This window comes from Galeopterus variegatus, unplaced genomic scaffold (assembly GCF_000696425.1).
Source record: "Galeopterus variegatus unplaced genomic scaffold, G_variegatus-3.0.2 Scaffold338, whole genome shotgun sequence".
In the NCBI taxonomy this organism is placed as follows: Eukaryota; Metazoa; Chordata; class Mammalia; order Dermoptera; family Cynocephalidae; genus Galeopterus; species Galeopterus variegatus.
In genome coordinates, this window is record NW_007726449.1 from 104610 (window position 1) to 120332 (window position 15723).

A 15723-nucleotide genomic window follows, 5' to 3' on the forward strand; every position below is an offset into this window, starting at 1 on the left:
GTCGAAATGTAGAATTCAGGTTGATTTTAATAAATAAAGAAGTTGGGGTAAAAAGCAGTCCTACATTTTTAAAAAATATTTATTTAAAAATAAGATTTCTAAAAATACAGTACATAATACATTTCAAGAGAAATAAAAATTCCACAATTTAAATTAAGAACAATATGCAAAGAAAATAGAAATATTACATGAATAAAACTAAATCACTAAAATAAATTAAAAACAAGATTATTCTTAAGGTAGATACATGATTTGTTTCATTTTAAGAACCAGTGTATGCTTTTCATTTAAATAAGCATATAACAGATACATGGTTTCCATCTGTCATTTTTACCCACTTTCCTCCCTCTTCTCAACCTGTTCTTTTATCTCTCATCTGCTACTTTCCTTCTTATTGATTAGCACTAGAAATGTTAGTGAAGATTTTTTAAAAATTCTCTTACGGGAACAGACAAGGTAAAATAGACAATACAGGAGAACAGCATTCAGATTTACACATATTATGCACTGAATTTTTAAAAAAATGCCCGACAATTTTAAAAACAGGATCTTCATACGGCACTTGAAACACACCACTATTAAAATAAAAGTCTTTTATTTTAGAGATATAATGCTAGAGAAAACTGGGGGTTGGCTCAAAATTTTAGGAGCCTCAAAATAACACAGGTTTTGCCTATGCATTAAACTTGCCAGATTATAAAAAAAGACGAACTTCAGAGACATAAAAGCACGGGCATATAGCATGATGCACGTGTGCTCTTTCCTCCCAAGAGCTTACCTTTGTCACCCCCATGTTAGACGGGTAACTCACTTGTCTGAGTATCTAACTGTAGTGGAAATTTTTCCTATTGTATCATTTAGTTGCTTTATTCTATCTATGCTAAAGTAGAATCCTTTTTCTTTTTAATATTCACCCCAGGGAGACAGCAGATAGTGGTAAATTCTCCACCACCCAATAAATTGAAAAATAACTGCATTCAGTCATGTTAATTAAATCACGCATAAACAAGCCAAATTACTCAAATACAGTGGCAACAAAATCTAGGAAATACTGTTGGGAGATTAGAGAGAGATATGATGTTGCTTCATCTCATTATGCTTTCAAACAAATTTTGCTTTCACCTCTAAGGATATGTGTTCATCTGGATTTCTACATATCATTCAAATGACCTGAAGTCACGTTTCACATAAGTTTCAGACTTGATTCTTTTTTTCCATTCAGAATTCACTGCAAAACCATATACTGTATCTACATTGAAGGAGATATTGATTTTAGCTGATTGAAAATAACGCAAAACATTTTCAAGTGTGATTGTCTACTTTTCCAATACATACACACTGTTGCCTTCTGGCCAGAATAACTATTTCAGCTGCAGTTTTAAGAACACTAAATGAGTGTTTTGTGAGTTTAGGGAGAAAAACAGGGAACCAGAATAGAATATATAGCAGTATTATAAGTATTACAAATACATTTAAAGGGTATTTTCCTCCATTTCTGTAAAATGAATCACTAAGCAAACATAGTTTTTACAATAATCTTACTGTGACTTTTCACATAAAGTGAGTAACAATATTGACTTTTTTTTTTTTTTAAAGATTTGCATTTCCTCTTGGGAAAGTGTGTGTGTGTGTGTGTGTGTGTGTGTGTGTGTGTGTGTGAGAGAGAGAGAGAGAGAGAGAGAGAGAGAGAAGGGGAGGGGGAAGAGACAGAGAGAGAATACTTCAAAAGTGTTCTTTAATTTTATGTTTATTTGCAAAATAGAAAAATAGCAATAACATTCTTTAAAGCCACTAAGAAGTACACACATACACACAGAGGTGATGAGTTCTTGATCTGTAATCAGAATGGACCCTTAACTCTTCATTTTGGTATTTTGTTTCAGTATTCATTAAAAGTGCCCAATAAGATATATAGTTTATTTATAGAAATAAAAGTATAATTTCTACTTATTTTTCTTCATTGTTGCAGAAATAAAAAACCAAAAATTCTTGTGATAAATGCTTCAATTATCTTCTGTAACTTCAGCCTATTAAACTTTTTAATGTAGCCAAACTATTTTAAAATATAAAATTAAAATCCATACTATCCTGCCTAACTAAAAAAAAAAAAAAAAGGTCCAAATAAGAGACATTTAAAACTGATTAAATCAAGGCAACAGTGTGCAAAAACTAAGACCTGTTAATCAAATTGTTTTTAATAACATTAAATTCTACTTTATAAACATAAAGGTGTCAGAAAAAAAACTCTTAGTCAACCAAAAAGAAAATTAACTCTTTGGTACAGGAATTAAAAATGTCACTCAATGCTAAAGTGAATAGCACCAAGATGTTTTTCTTGTTGAGGTTGTAGAACACTAACTTCAGGCACCAGTAGGTTAAAATATCACCCAATGCATACTGACAAGAATATAGAGCTTGCAATATGCAGAAAAGTTTCCCTTTTAGTTAACAGCTACAAACAATTAAACCCTGTATTTAGTTAAACAGGCAAGTAAAGCCACAAAAAGAAACACACCTTTTGTTGCTGCTGTTTTATCCGCATCTTTGCCTACTTATGAAGCTACCAACACCAGAAAGATCAAAGTGTTGAACAACTGTAGTAAGCACTACATTACGTCTCACAGGTATTCAAAATACCAATAGAAATGAAGACCTTTAAGGTATCAGGAACCCCAAAATATCCCAAATGTTAAAGTGAAAACCACTGTTTAGGTACAAACTGTTGCTTTCTCCTCAGTGACAAAATTTTCTATAACACTTAATATCCTTTTTTTGCAGTAAGAGACTTGTAGAAAAGGTCACAGTTCTTTCAAACTCTGGGCAACCTATTCATTTCTCCTCTGCATTAAATAGCTGCATTTGTTCACATTATTCTTAACATTTCATGTTAACATATACTACACAATTATAGCATTTAAAATTTAAAATAATTTCTCAAAAGCCTCTGACCAGCTGAAGAGAAACAACAATATAAATCCTTACATCAAATAACTCAAACTAAATGTTTACATGCATTAACGACTCCTACAGAAGATGGCATTGACAAGAGATAAGTCTAAAATGATTAGAGTAAGGGATTTTCTGATGTCACAGAAACTCTACTGAGTCAGCGCTGCTGCTGAGATGCTCATTATTCATGCTCCATTTAGCCTTCCCTCCGCCTTAGCAAGTTCCCCCACTCTCCTTATCCAATTTTTTGGCTACTCACTACTCATTTGTACCTGTCCTCTATGGCTGAGACAGGGAAAAGGACATAATAATAGTAAAAATATGATAATGGAAAATATCAGTAATACCAATGACTTAGGTTTAAATACCATTATTATTTGTTTCAAATTAGTACTAGCAGGCAGTATTGTAAATCTGAAGAACAGACAAAAACGTAGTGAATTTTGTTGTTAAAAATTGCACAATGATAATGAAAGAAGTGAGAGAAAAGTTACTTCCCTAAATTAAGCCATCATCACCCCAAAAGTAGCAGAAATGCTAAATATTGATTGATATATACAATAACAACATTGGTTCAAAATATTTCAAGCAAGTTGGCTCGAACACTTTCTCATATTCTACTGTAGAATTCAGAAGAGAACAGCTAAACATGGAGTGTAATGAAATTTGTGATTTATAGATAAATCTAGAGGATGATTCCTAGAACTGAAGGCAACAAATGTAAGCATTAAATAATATACTCACTCATTACTTAATTATATGGTTAATAATACTAGCATGTAGACAAAGTAAATGTACATGACTTATTAACTACACGTGTAATAATGTATATCAGAGGTCATGTCAAAAACTTACGTAATGAAGTAACTACAGTTTAGTTAACTTGAGCTAGTTAATCTATTGACACATAAAGTACAAGAGAAGTAGTGAGAGATTAAAGTCCAGAGAGAGACCACCAGTTCTATTAAAAAATATTAATGCCATATTAAGCCAAAGCTGGATACATTGTGATTTTACAGCAATACATGTGAGAACACTCAAACTGCCCCATGATCTGTGTGGCCATATTCTAAATCAGTGCACACTTCCTGGTTGGAAGTCTTCTCCTAACTTAAGTCTTCATGATTAGCATTCAGAATCAATATGCCCTTTTAAGTGAAACATATTTCCAACTAGTTATCTGTATGGAAGTAACTTGAAAGTCTTATGATTAAGAATAATTATGATTAGCCATCATCCTTAGAGAAAAATATCTCTATGAATTAGCAAAAAAAAATGTGTTGATGTTAATTCTGACAGAAGTTCTAACTCAGTTGTTATACTGAACTTTACGTACGTTTATGTTCTCTCCTTCATTACTATTAAAAGTACACTATGCTTTCTTCTGAAAAAGGTTAATGTGATAACTACCATTTTACATAACTATCTCTTATGTTAACCACAGCTATTTTTTAATGCAACACTTAAGCAAAATAGTATTTTTATTATAATGTAACATCAGCTGACAATATTTTTAAACTATAAGTCCGGATTACAAAGTACCAACAGCTCTTTAACTGAATGCCTATTATTTGAGAAATTCTGAATCCAGTCCATTTTTGCCTACAATCTTGAGCCTACATTGAGCCCATAAACATTTTTCTTTGCAGAAAACAACAACAAATATGATTGTTCAGGAAGCGTAACTTACAGTATCTAGGTAAAAGTCTTTCATATCCAGAAGCCCAATAAATGACTTTACTTATGTAATAACATCCTTTAACGTACATTTTGCTTAAAGTTAAATGGAATGTTTATAAAATATTTCAGTCCAACGTATAGATTACATCAATAATCTCACTGCTCATAATTATTTTTTGATCCTCAACACCTTTAGTTATTTTCATGGTTATCCAGAATACATAATGAATTGATTACAGATATAACTAACTGGAAAATTTTAAAAAAGAACTAAGAAGAGAAAAGTATATAAAAAATTGTTAATCTCTTATTAGTTATCTTAAGACAGTAGAGCCAGTAAAAAAAATTATTCCAAAACTGAGATTAAAAAAAGCTAAACATATTTCTTAGATATTCATTAAAACACACTAGATACTTGATTGACACTATAACTATAATAAATTTCTGTGTTTTGTAATAAATGGTAATTTTAGAGCAACAGCTTTTCTAATTCTAAAGAATTAATTTGCCAAAATAAAGTTTAAAATAAAATACATGAAATGGCTTAAATTAGTTTATCCTAATCTGATATAAATTTGTGATTGATAGTAAAAAATATAATATACATGAAGCAAAGTAGTCATCACATTCTTATGAACTAGAAATAACACCATAAAACAGTAACATGCTCGTTTTCATGAAATTTTACAGTTTTGTACATATCCTCCTCCTAAGTTTGTACCTCTGACATGTTCAGAATTTGGCTATACAATTTACTTAAGGGGTAGTAAATCTCTAGAGCCAGTATAATTACATCAATTAGCCAAAAGAGGGCGCAGAAAGAACACCAGAGTTTATGCAATCCCTAGAAAACTGCCAGTTGGTTTCTCTCTAGTAGTCCTAACAAGAATCACAAAACCTACAGTAGGGTTAGGTATGCTAACCTGGGAATACTGAAAGTTACAGCCTAAGTATATATACATGTACTTTAATATAGATTCTTATTATATTGATATGTAGCATTTCTGCCATTCAAACAAAATAAGCATATACTCGTCCAGTGCATTAGTTTGTAGTCCAGTAACTCAGAGGAATCAGGTACAGAGGGATCAGGGAGGGGAAAGAGAAAGAAGGGAAGAGAATGTGCCCTAAGAGTGGTAAATGTAAGAAAAACAAAAACACAAATCCTCAGAGTGGGAAAGAGATCTCCCCAGTACCTTTCAGTAGCTACTGCTACTACATGAAGTATAAATAAGTCCATAAAGTTCTTTACGGGTCTTCACCTGGCTCTGCTGTTTTCTCAAGGTCCTTATTTGAAAGGAACATATACAACATAAGGCATTCAACTGGTATCTACTTACATCATCTATACATTACTTCCTTGTAACAGTTCTGTCACCAAGCCAAATTTGGTGAATTAGCTTGCACAAAATCCAACCCATTTGCCTGACATGAACATACTAATTTTGTGTTTCATTAAGCTTTATAAATATATTTCTTATATTAAATTTACTACGCATCTTAGCACCGATAAATACTTTTCATCTGCCACTTCTAATTTTTTAAGTAATAAAGCATTATAATTAGAACATGAAAGACATGGTAATTAATATCTGAGAATAGCTTATTCTATTATTTCAGAATATTTTATAAGATATTTACAACTTCTGAAAGAATAATCACAGTATAGGTAATTGGCTGACAATGGTAACCTTCTGTTTTATTATTTCCCAGGTATGATTCCTCACTTTCAAAATGAACTAAAAGAAAAATATTAACATGGTCCAAGAACAGTAGACTCTTCCAATATTCTCTTCAAGGGAAAGACTGTGAGTACATAAATTCTTTAAAAAGATATATGTATTTTGCAGCATTCTAATGGAAAAAATTAAAAGCTGAATTTTTTTCAAAGCATATTAAATGTCTTTTCACACAAGTGTTCTATGCTTTCCAAAAGACCAGAACTACTAACAATTTAAATTTGTATAAGACTAATGATAAATATAGATCATTATATTTTCTTATTTTAAAGTCATTTCCTAACATTAGCTACTAATACAAGGTCTCAATGCAAATTATAGCTGGCCGAATTAAAGTTTAATTTCAACTTGGGTGATTATTGGTACACAAAAGTTAGTGACTTACTAGTAACTTCCTATAAATAAAATTTCAATATAGGTTTGCCAATATCTGTTATATATAAACCTTCAATGTGTAATTTTAGATCTACTAGTGGATAAATAAAAGTAAAAAGCATATTTTTTTCAAAAGCACAATATTCCTCTTTATGTACATTATATATTATCTAGTTACATTAGCATTTAAAAAACACACATTCTAATATAACTGCACTAGAAAAGGTAACTGTGGTAACAATAAGGACCGTTTCTTCTAGTTGAAGGAATTATTGCAAATCTCTACCCTTTTTGCTCTTTAAAATCTTAGGGTAGCTAGGAATACATGCCCACCGGTCACAAATTTCTCCTGGGAGCAGATATTCTAATAACAATCAACAATTACAATGGTAAAGGGAAAAGAAATGGGAAAGTTAATGTGGAAAAAAAATTAATCTTTCTTTTATAATAAGGTAGGTAGTTTGTGTTTTACTTTAGTGGTATTTTTATTTTGGTTTTGGAGAAGAGAAAGGAAGAAAACATTAGAAGATTAATCCTAAGAAAACACTGCCCTTTTTTCATTCTTCACTCCTATGCTGCATTTAAAAAAATCTTGCAGTACATATAAAAGGAAGAATTAAATATTTTAAATTGTATTTGAAAAAGAAAATTTACATATACTATAAGGTTTATCAACTTCTGTAAAACCTGAAGAATTAAATTCAGATTTGGTTAGTACTTCCTAAAAGTAAAAATTTTAATAAACATCTGAAATTTCCCATAAATTAAAATATGTAACACTGTCAGTACTAAAAGAAATTATGTACGATTATTTCATCCCAATCACTGCCTTTTGAGCTTAATAACAAAAGCATTTAAAGAAATCCCTGTGGAAACCTAATTTGAAAGTAAACATGCTTTAAAACTTAAATATAGATCTTGTATTAGTCCCACAACAGGATCAAGAACACTATTAAAATAAAGCCTGGGGCACATTATGATGCCTAAGATTGGTGGGTGGATTTTAATTGACTTGAAGACTGTCATAGTTCTATTATCATAAAACCTGTAACGCATTTCCAGCATGGAGGACCCATCTGTGCCCACCATCCATCTGTTTAGACATGATTGGCAAAGTGGTAGGGAACTCGCAGTGGTTGCCTCTGCCTGAAAGGAATAAACCACAGGATCTTCCAACGAGTGCCAAAAACTTCTGAGAAGGTCTGCTGCCATGGCTTTCGGGGCCTCGATCTACAGAAGACAGCATTATTAGTGAAAGACAGCACTCCCATGGTGCACTTCAGTCAGCTAAAACAATACAGATTGGCTGGGGATCCATTACTGGACTCTGATGAATTGTGTCCCAGCATCACAAATACAGCTTTTCTTTCATTATGGCATGCAGCTGAGTTTTAATTCTCGATAGCAGATATTGTATCTGTGTCGTCAATCAACCTAAGGCAACTTTTGAAGCAAAGAGAATCTCAGGATTAACAGAATGTCTGTCAACAACACAGTAGCAAATCTCTTTTGATGTACTTTGAGGAGAAATAATTTAACTTACTTTAGTTAGACAAGGAACAAGAATGATCAGTATTTACTTTGTTTGAAACTATCATGGCTGGAAGACCCCTACTGTAAGATTAGGGTATGGTTGTCTAGCTCAGGTCTTAGAAAAGGCACCAAGAAAAAGCCATCATTATATTATCTTTTTTCTATATGCACACATGCCTCAAATGTGACCAGTTGTTTCAATTTTTAAATAAGAATACTATACACTCCACTTTTATACTTACATTTCTTCACAACAGTTTGACATCTTTTCAATAGATGTTGTATCCTATTAAAAATAAAAAAAATTATATTCAGAAGTAACAAAGTTATCGAGTCTTTATTCTATAACTACTTAATAACGTTTTTAATCCTATTAAGAGAATATTTTGGAAATTTAAACAGTTTATACATGGGTACTAAGAATTTTAAATTATCTACATAAATAGCTAAAATTCCCTTGGAAAAACAGAATCAACTCTACATTATGCCAAAAAAAAATTATACAAAACCTCACAAAAATTGTGGGAGTACCACTTCATTAAAATATAAACTTTTATTACATGTGCTTTCTTGATAATTCTTTTAAAAATCTGGAATATATTTTCAATTAAACTGTCAGTGAATATGCATTACAAAATAAATAGTAAAAGGACACATGAAAAATACTAATGAACAGAAAACTGCCAAGAGTGTTTCTGGTTCTGGATTTCTGTAGCTAACAACAAAATTCAACAATTTATTGAGTTTTATGAATTTGCCATATTACAATATCTATTGCTCTGAAAACTAAAGTTAACTGATTAGTGTTCTTTGGTAGAAGCTATTTCCTTTTTTAACATAAAAATTACTCTTTTTATAATAATATAATTTCTTATTGTGTGTTTTCTATAAATCTCTAACACAAATATCTAAGAAAAACAATTCAACCAACAAAAGCAGCTTCCAGAAATGCTGGTTTAATTTGGATTAACAGAAGATCTATACTTAGATTAATAAGTTGTTATGATAAGTAATATCCAAATAATCAAGACACAAATTACACAATCTTACTTTTAAGGTATATATACTTTAAATATGCTTTAAAGCACTACAAAAGAATATAGTCCTTCAAATATATAAAAAAGTTTGAGAAGTTTTCCTCTTCTTATCTCTTTACCTTAATACCTCACTCACATATGAAGATGGACTGTACTATTATTAAGCAGTACTATTCATGCAAATACTTGTGGCTGTAACTCAAATCCCAAGAACTTTTATGGTTGTAGAATTTTTTTTTCCAATGAGGCTAATGAACAGCATCTTTACTTTAACAAATTCTTTACATGAATTCTTTATATGAATAAATAGCTCATAATATTAAGTTCTCATATATGAATAGTTGAATAATTATAGTTAGCCTGTAAAAGGGAAAGTTAATCTATTTTTAAGATGACTAGTAACCAATAACAGAGCTTCATTTATAGACTCTTCCAGAATGTGTAAAAAATTACAGATTAGCTACATATTCTATATACATTAGTTTTCCTATCATGCTTTGGAATTCACATTGTACAATGACAATTCTAGTTATAATCAACCTTTCTCAGCTTAGTCGCATAATTTCCTAAAAACAATATTTTACTTTACAAAAACACAGTCTGCAAATACATGAGAACATTGATAAAGGACTTAGAGGAAACCTGGGCCTCAGATTCTACATCTGTAAAGGAAGTGAATAAAGTTATTTTAATGGTTTCTTAGAGTCTGATGGTGACAGGTCGTTCCAGAGTAATTAACACAGTTTGTGCAAAAAATACAAAGGAAAAGATGGGACAGAAGTCAAGGAGTGCTGTTACGAAAGGCGTATGAATGGCCTAAAATCACAGTTATGGGTAACACTTCAAAACTGGAAACTATCTCAGGATAAGAAAGTCAACTGCCAGATCAGACTACTAATCTGATGTAATTTAATTTACTAGAAATTTACCACTATAGCCTTGAAGAATTTGTGGCATTAAAATAATCAAGTTTCAAGACTTCAGACTTAGATTTAATATAGAAAAAGTTTCTTATTTTCAAATGTTTTTGACACCTTTCTAGAATCTGTTTCAGGACATAACTAGAAAACTACCTATTAAATCATCAGAAGCAGATGATTATTCTTTCAAAAAATGTTATGTTTACCATCACTTTATGAACAGGATTTATGAGGCTGGCCAAAACAGGCTACTATTTTTCTCCAGAAATGGCAAATGCTCATCTCTGTGAAACTCAGCTATCTAGAACAGTTATAAGAAAAGAGTACAACTTGTATTTGAGTAGCTTAACATGTCATCAAGTTTTTGCACTGGCACTATACAACATACTCAAAGCAACACAAGTTTTCACACTATCACATTCACAAGCAGGATAGAAACAGCAAACCAGAAGAGGAGAAAGGTTCCTACTGCCAGGAATACTGAAAACCACAAGTTACTCAAGTGCTAAAATTAGGTTTAGTACACTTTGTTTTTTTATAAAGCAGAGAAATATGCGATTTTAAAAAAATACACTAGGGGCCGGCCCGGTGGCGCACTGCTACAGTGCGCCGCTTGGGAGTGCGGCGGCGCTCCCGCCAAGGGTTCGGATCCCACATACAGACCAGCCGCTCACTGGCTGAGAGAGGTGCGGGCGCAACACTGAGGGTTGCGATCCCGTTGCCGGTCCCGGTCTGGTCCGGGTGCGACACTGAGGGTTGCGATCCGTTGCCAGTCACGAAAAAAGACAAAAAGGAAAAAAAAATACACTAAAAGTAATAAGAATAATTGGTACAGATAATTTCATTCAACATAAAAGACTCAAAACCTTTAGTGCCCATCATGAAAGTACCAATAAGATAACTGCTATCTTCAAGGAGTATAAATACAATTCATAAATCCCTAGGTATATGTAAAACCTAGCTATCCAGAAAAGTTAATTCCTCCAGGAATAGTAAACAAGTTTTTGCTGTGTGTTGCCTACAATTAGGATATCTTATTTCTAGACTAATATTTATGTCTTAATTATAGTATAGTAATCAAAACATATAAGACTTTCATCAGTCTGTGTAACTAAGATATATATGAGAAAACTGGAAATTTTGTGTGTGTGTGTGTTTTTTTTTTTTTAAAGAATAAACTAGAGGGCCGGCCCGGTGGCGCACTGGATAGTGCGCCACTTGGGAAGCGCGGCGGCACTCCCGCCCGAGGGTTCGGATCCCACATGCAGACCGGTTCCTGCTCACTGGCTGAGCGAGGCGCGGGAGCAACACCGAGGGTTGCAATCCCGTTGCCGGTCCCCGGTCCGGTACGGGGGCAACACTGAGGGTTGTGATCCGTTGCCGGACACGGAAAAAGGAAAAAAAAAAAAAAAAAAAAAGAATAAACTAGAAACAACAAGACTTACAGAAATACAGGTCTCACCTATTTTATGAACCAATACTTTATCTTCTCCTGATGGCTGATCTTACCCTAATAAATGATCTTTCGGGTTCAGTCTAAAAAAATATGTTTTATTATAAAAGATAACTGTATCTTAACTAATAAGATTATACCTGGAAGGGGTGGTGGAGTTCCTAGCAGAAAGGGAAAGAGAGGTATTTATTGGCTGGATGTTAGAAAAACTGGAGGAGGCAGGGATAATGAACAAGAATTTATCACCAGAGGTTTCCTGGTTAACAGACCTGAGAACCCAGTCCTCTTGGTATAGATAGCTTGATGATATAACCCATCCAACTAACTCATCCTGCTTTGGGTTCATTCTCACCAAGCAACACTTTGCCACATATATTGTACAGGAGAAAGAATGTGCTGAAGAGTCATTTGCCACACCTGACAATCATACATAAAGAAATAAACAACCCGATTTATATGACTATCTCTTCTAAGTCTGGAAGTAGGAGACAATGCCTCTGGGCATGATTAACTCTGGAAACAGTTTCAAAATCTAGACCTGCCAAACTGAAGACTTGATGAAAACAAGAATACTCTATCAGTCAGCCTCCTCGAAGACAGTCCAACCTAACTTCAATGATTGCCTGCACTCTTTATTCTTATTGTAGATGTTGCTGATGCTTCTGACTCTGCTGCATGTAGCTACCTAATTCAGTGACTCTATGTTGACTTAATCTAGAGTTTAAAACAGTATTCAGAAAAATTCTTCACAATTAGAAATTATATACCTGTATTATCTATTACTAATTTCTATTAATTCTAAGAAAGATTTTTGCTTGACTTCTTAGCATCTCTGATCAGAACACAAACAGCATCTCATTTAACTTTGAATTTAAATTTTTCTATAGCAGATACCAGCATACATTGTACAAAATGGCTAACTTAAAATATATTTGCAACACTAAACTAACTGAACATGGACAGAAACAGCATGATTTCTTATTTTTAATTATTCTTTTTTTGTGTGATCAAAAGAGAGAAAATGTCCTGTTACACTTAGCTCTCTCTTCTCCTTTGAAGCCAGAACTATTTTCCTCATTTGAAATGAATGGTTCCTTGAGCATCCATCTCCAACAGAACACCCGCCATTTCTTTGACTAGGGATCTGAAGTTCACATAAATATTTAATCAATCATGGAACTAATGTGAGAGGGCAGCAGATATTAATTTTGGAGCCACTGAAATCTCTTTCTAAAATAACGCCACACTTCTTTTCATCGAGCCACTTTCTGGCTGTATAACCTTAAGTAAATTAATAAAACTCTGGACCTCAATTTCCAAATAATAGTGCTTACCTCATGGGTTTTTGTGGGGATTAGAAGAGTTAATACATGTTAAAACCCCTAATAACTCCTCAGTAAATGTTAACCCTAGTTTTTATTAAGACTGCCTACTAAACACTTTGAGAGGGCTTGTAGTATATCACAAATACATCAGAATGTAACTTTTCACAATTGTGTTTAAATAATCAAAAAAGCAGTTTTATAATGAAAGATAAAATGATGGAGACTGGGAGACTACACATATAAAATCCTATGCCCACATGCAGTTTATAATCCAGCTGAAAAAATAAGTCTTAAGTACATAAACCATGAGTCATTTACTCATTTATCCATCTATCTAAAATTTACTAAGTACCTATTACAGTCCTTAGCATCAAGGAGCTTATAGCTTACTTCAAGTATACAGGAAATAACTATAAAGGAATATACAGAGGAAGGCCAGAGAGGATGATTATATACAATAATGTGTTACATAAGTAAGTCTTACACTAACTAGAATATTTGAAACAGCTGAAAAATTATGTTTACAACCAACACTCAAATTCAGCTACTCTTATGTTTTTAACACCAAAATTATACTTTTAGTAAGATTTTTGGTTATCCGTAGAAGTTAGACGGACATTTAACATCCCTCTGGCTGGGATTTGGGTAACAACTAATATATCAATAGAATGTGACAGAGAGAAGAGTATGAATCATTGTGGCAAAAGATTACAAGTGAACTTTAAGATTCACTGCTTTCTCCAATCCCTTAATGTTTTAAGGTCAGATTAAATATTCATGTGAACTTAGATCATGAGATAATAAAATGAATGTCTGGGAAAATTACAAGTAAAAGGAAAACTCATAAATGTTTGAGTATACCAAAAAAAAGAAAAGTATCTATTTAGTCACTCAAGCAATTAGTAATGTTTGAAGAAAATTAAAATATACTATCCTACTGAAAAAAATTATAGAAGCAGATTTAAATTATTTCAATTATTCTTAATTATTTTCAATTATTCTTAATTTTATCAGAAATATTTCCAAGCAGTTTATTACACTGAGCAAAAAGAAATGATGCAATATAAACATACTTTTACACAGAAACATGTTTATGTTAGAAAGCAATCCAATTCTACACATAATAATTCTGATGACAGGAGCAACTTGGGTGATGATTTTTTTTTAAAGAATGTTTTTATATTGGCATAAAAATGGTAACCTAGTATTTAAGCTAATGTCTTGGTGAGGTGGAATCTAGTTTCTACAACGTTCTTTATTATATCCAAAATCCAAAGAAATTTTAATCCAATTCAAAGAAATTTTATGACATTAAAATCATATAGGAAAAAAAAGTGACACCTTAAATTTTAACGATTTTTCTCGGTTTCTGAAAAGCTACTGAGAAAAATATTTCATATAATATTATACTCGGAAATATATTAGAAATACAATTTTTAATTAAACAAAAATATAATGCAGAAAGAAAAACAAAAAATGCTACACACAGCTCCCTTTACAGAAATATAAGTGAGCTGGGTTCAGCATAATTAGCAATGTTTTCCATATCTGTAATCTGACTTGAAGTTGAGTAGACCAAACATAATTTGTACAGAGATTGTACTGAATGCTGCTAATTTACCACACTGACTTTGTGAAATACCTGGCAATATTTAATTATAAGGATTAATAATATAAATAGTAGTACATTTCTGGGTGCATTTAGAAGGAATGTAAATCCAATAATTGATTAAAGAAATGCTATTTAATAATATCCTTTAAATTTATGTAACATTTTGAACATAAGATACTTTTCATTGCATAAGATAACCAAGTTAAAATTAAGTGACCCCTGCATTTGTGATTCTTTCTGTATTTATTTACATAAACATTAACTCTGCAAGTTGAACATGGGCCTGTATTTATGGGGGAAAATATTTTTCTCTTTGAATCTGAAAAGCATTGTTTTAAGCTATCTTTAGTAATTCAAATATAATCAAACAATAGTACCTGTGAGACCAAATGAAAAAAATCACTAACGTTGTCTTTGAGAATTTCAAGCCTTTCACAAAACTACACCTAAATACCTCTTACTCACCCTACCCCCAACCTCACTACAACTGAGAAAAACACTAAGCTACAAAGACACCATCAAAAGCTTACGCTATTACATAAACTCCACAGTGCCCAGAAAACAAAAATGCTTGTATACAAAATTTAGATAAACTGTCAGAGCAGTGTCACAGTACATAATAGCTAACTGTCAGAACCTCACCAGAATGCGCCCTACCAGCTGTTACAACACTTCTTGATTAATTCTGTCCATGCCCAGTGACTGAAAACACAACACTATCACCCAGTACTGTTAGTACTGGTGCTAATCAGAATGGACATTATTCTTGCTTGTGTGTGAACTACTGCTCAATAATTCTGACAACATCAATAACATTATTAATAACATCACTATCCATTTCATTCAGAAACAGCAAAAGAGGCTAAACAGTCTAAGTAAGGAATAATTAGAATAACCTGTTCCCCTAATAAAAAAGAATGCCTCACAGCAGATTGTTTTGAAAACATTTTAACTTCAATATTAACTTTAGTAAAAAGGCACAAAACCAAAATTTAATCCTGTTTAAAATTAAATCTAAAAATAATCAAAGGTAATCCATTAGGACTGGGCTTTAGATTAGTCTAACAGAAACATCTGGTTATACTGAGGTCTTTTAACTT

The 15723-nt window shown here is 32.2% G+C and overlaps 1 protein-coding gene across 1 annotated transcript in view; it reads right to left on the reverse strand.

The window, feature by feature from the left end:
* Window positions 1–4383: 4383 nt before the first annotated feature.
* The window catches only part of ZDHHC21 (zinc finger, DHHC-type containing 21), a 57054-nt gene continuing 45714 nt past the window's right edge, over window positions 4384–15723 (reverse strand). Inside the window, exons 7-8 of the mRNA XM_008567720.1 lie at window positions 8519–8562; window positions 4384–7973 (exon numbers count right to left, since the gene is read on the reverse strand). Coding sequence (XP_008565942.1) covers window positions 7841–7973; window positions 8519–8562 — 177 coding nt within the window. The 3' untranslated portion in view covers window positions 4384–7840. The remainder of the gene's footprint in view (window positions 7974–8518; window positions 8563–15723) is intronic.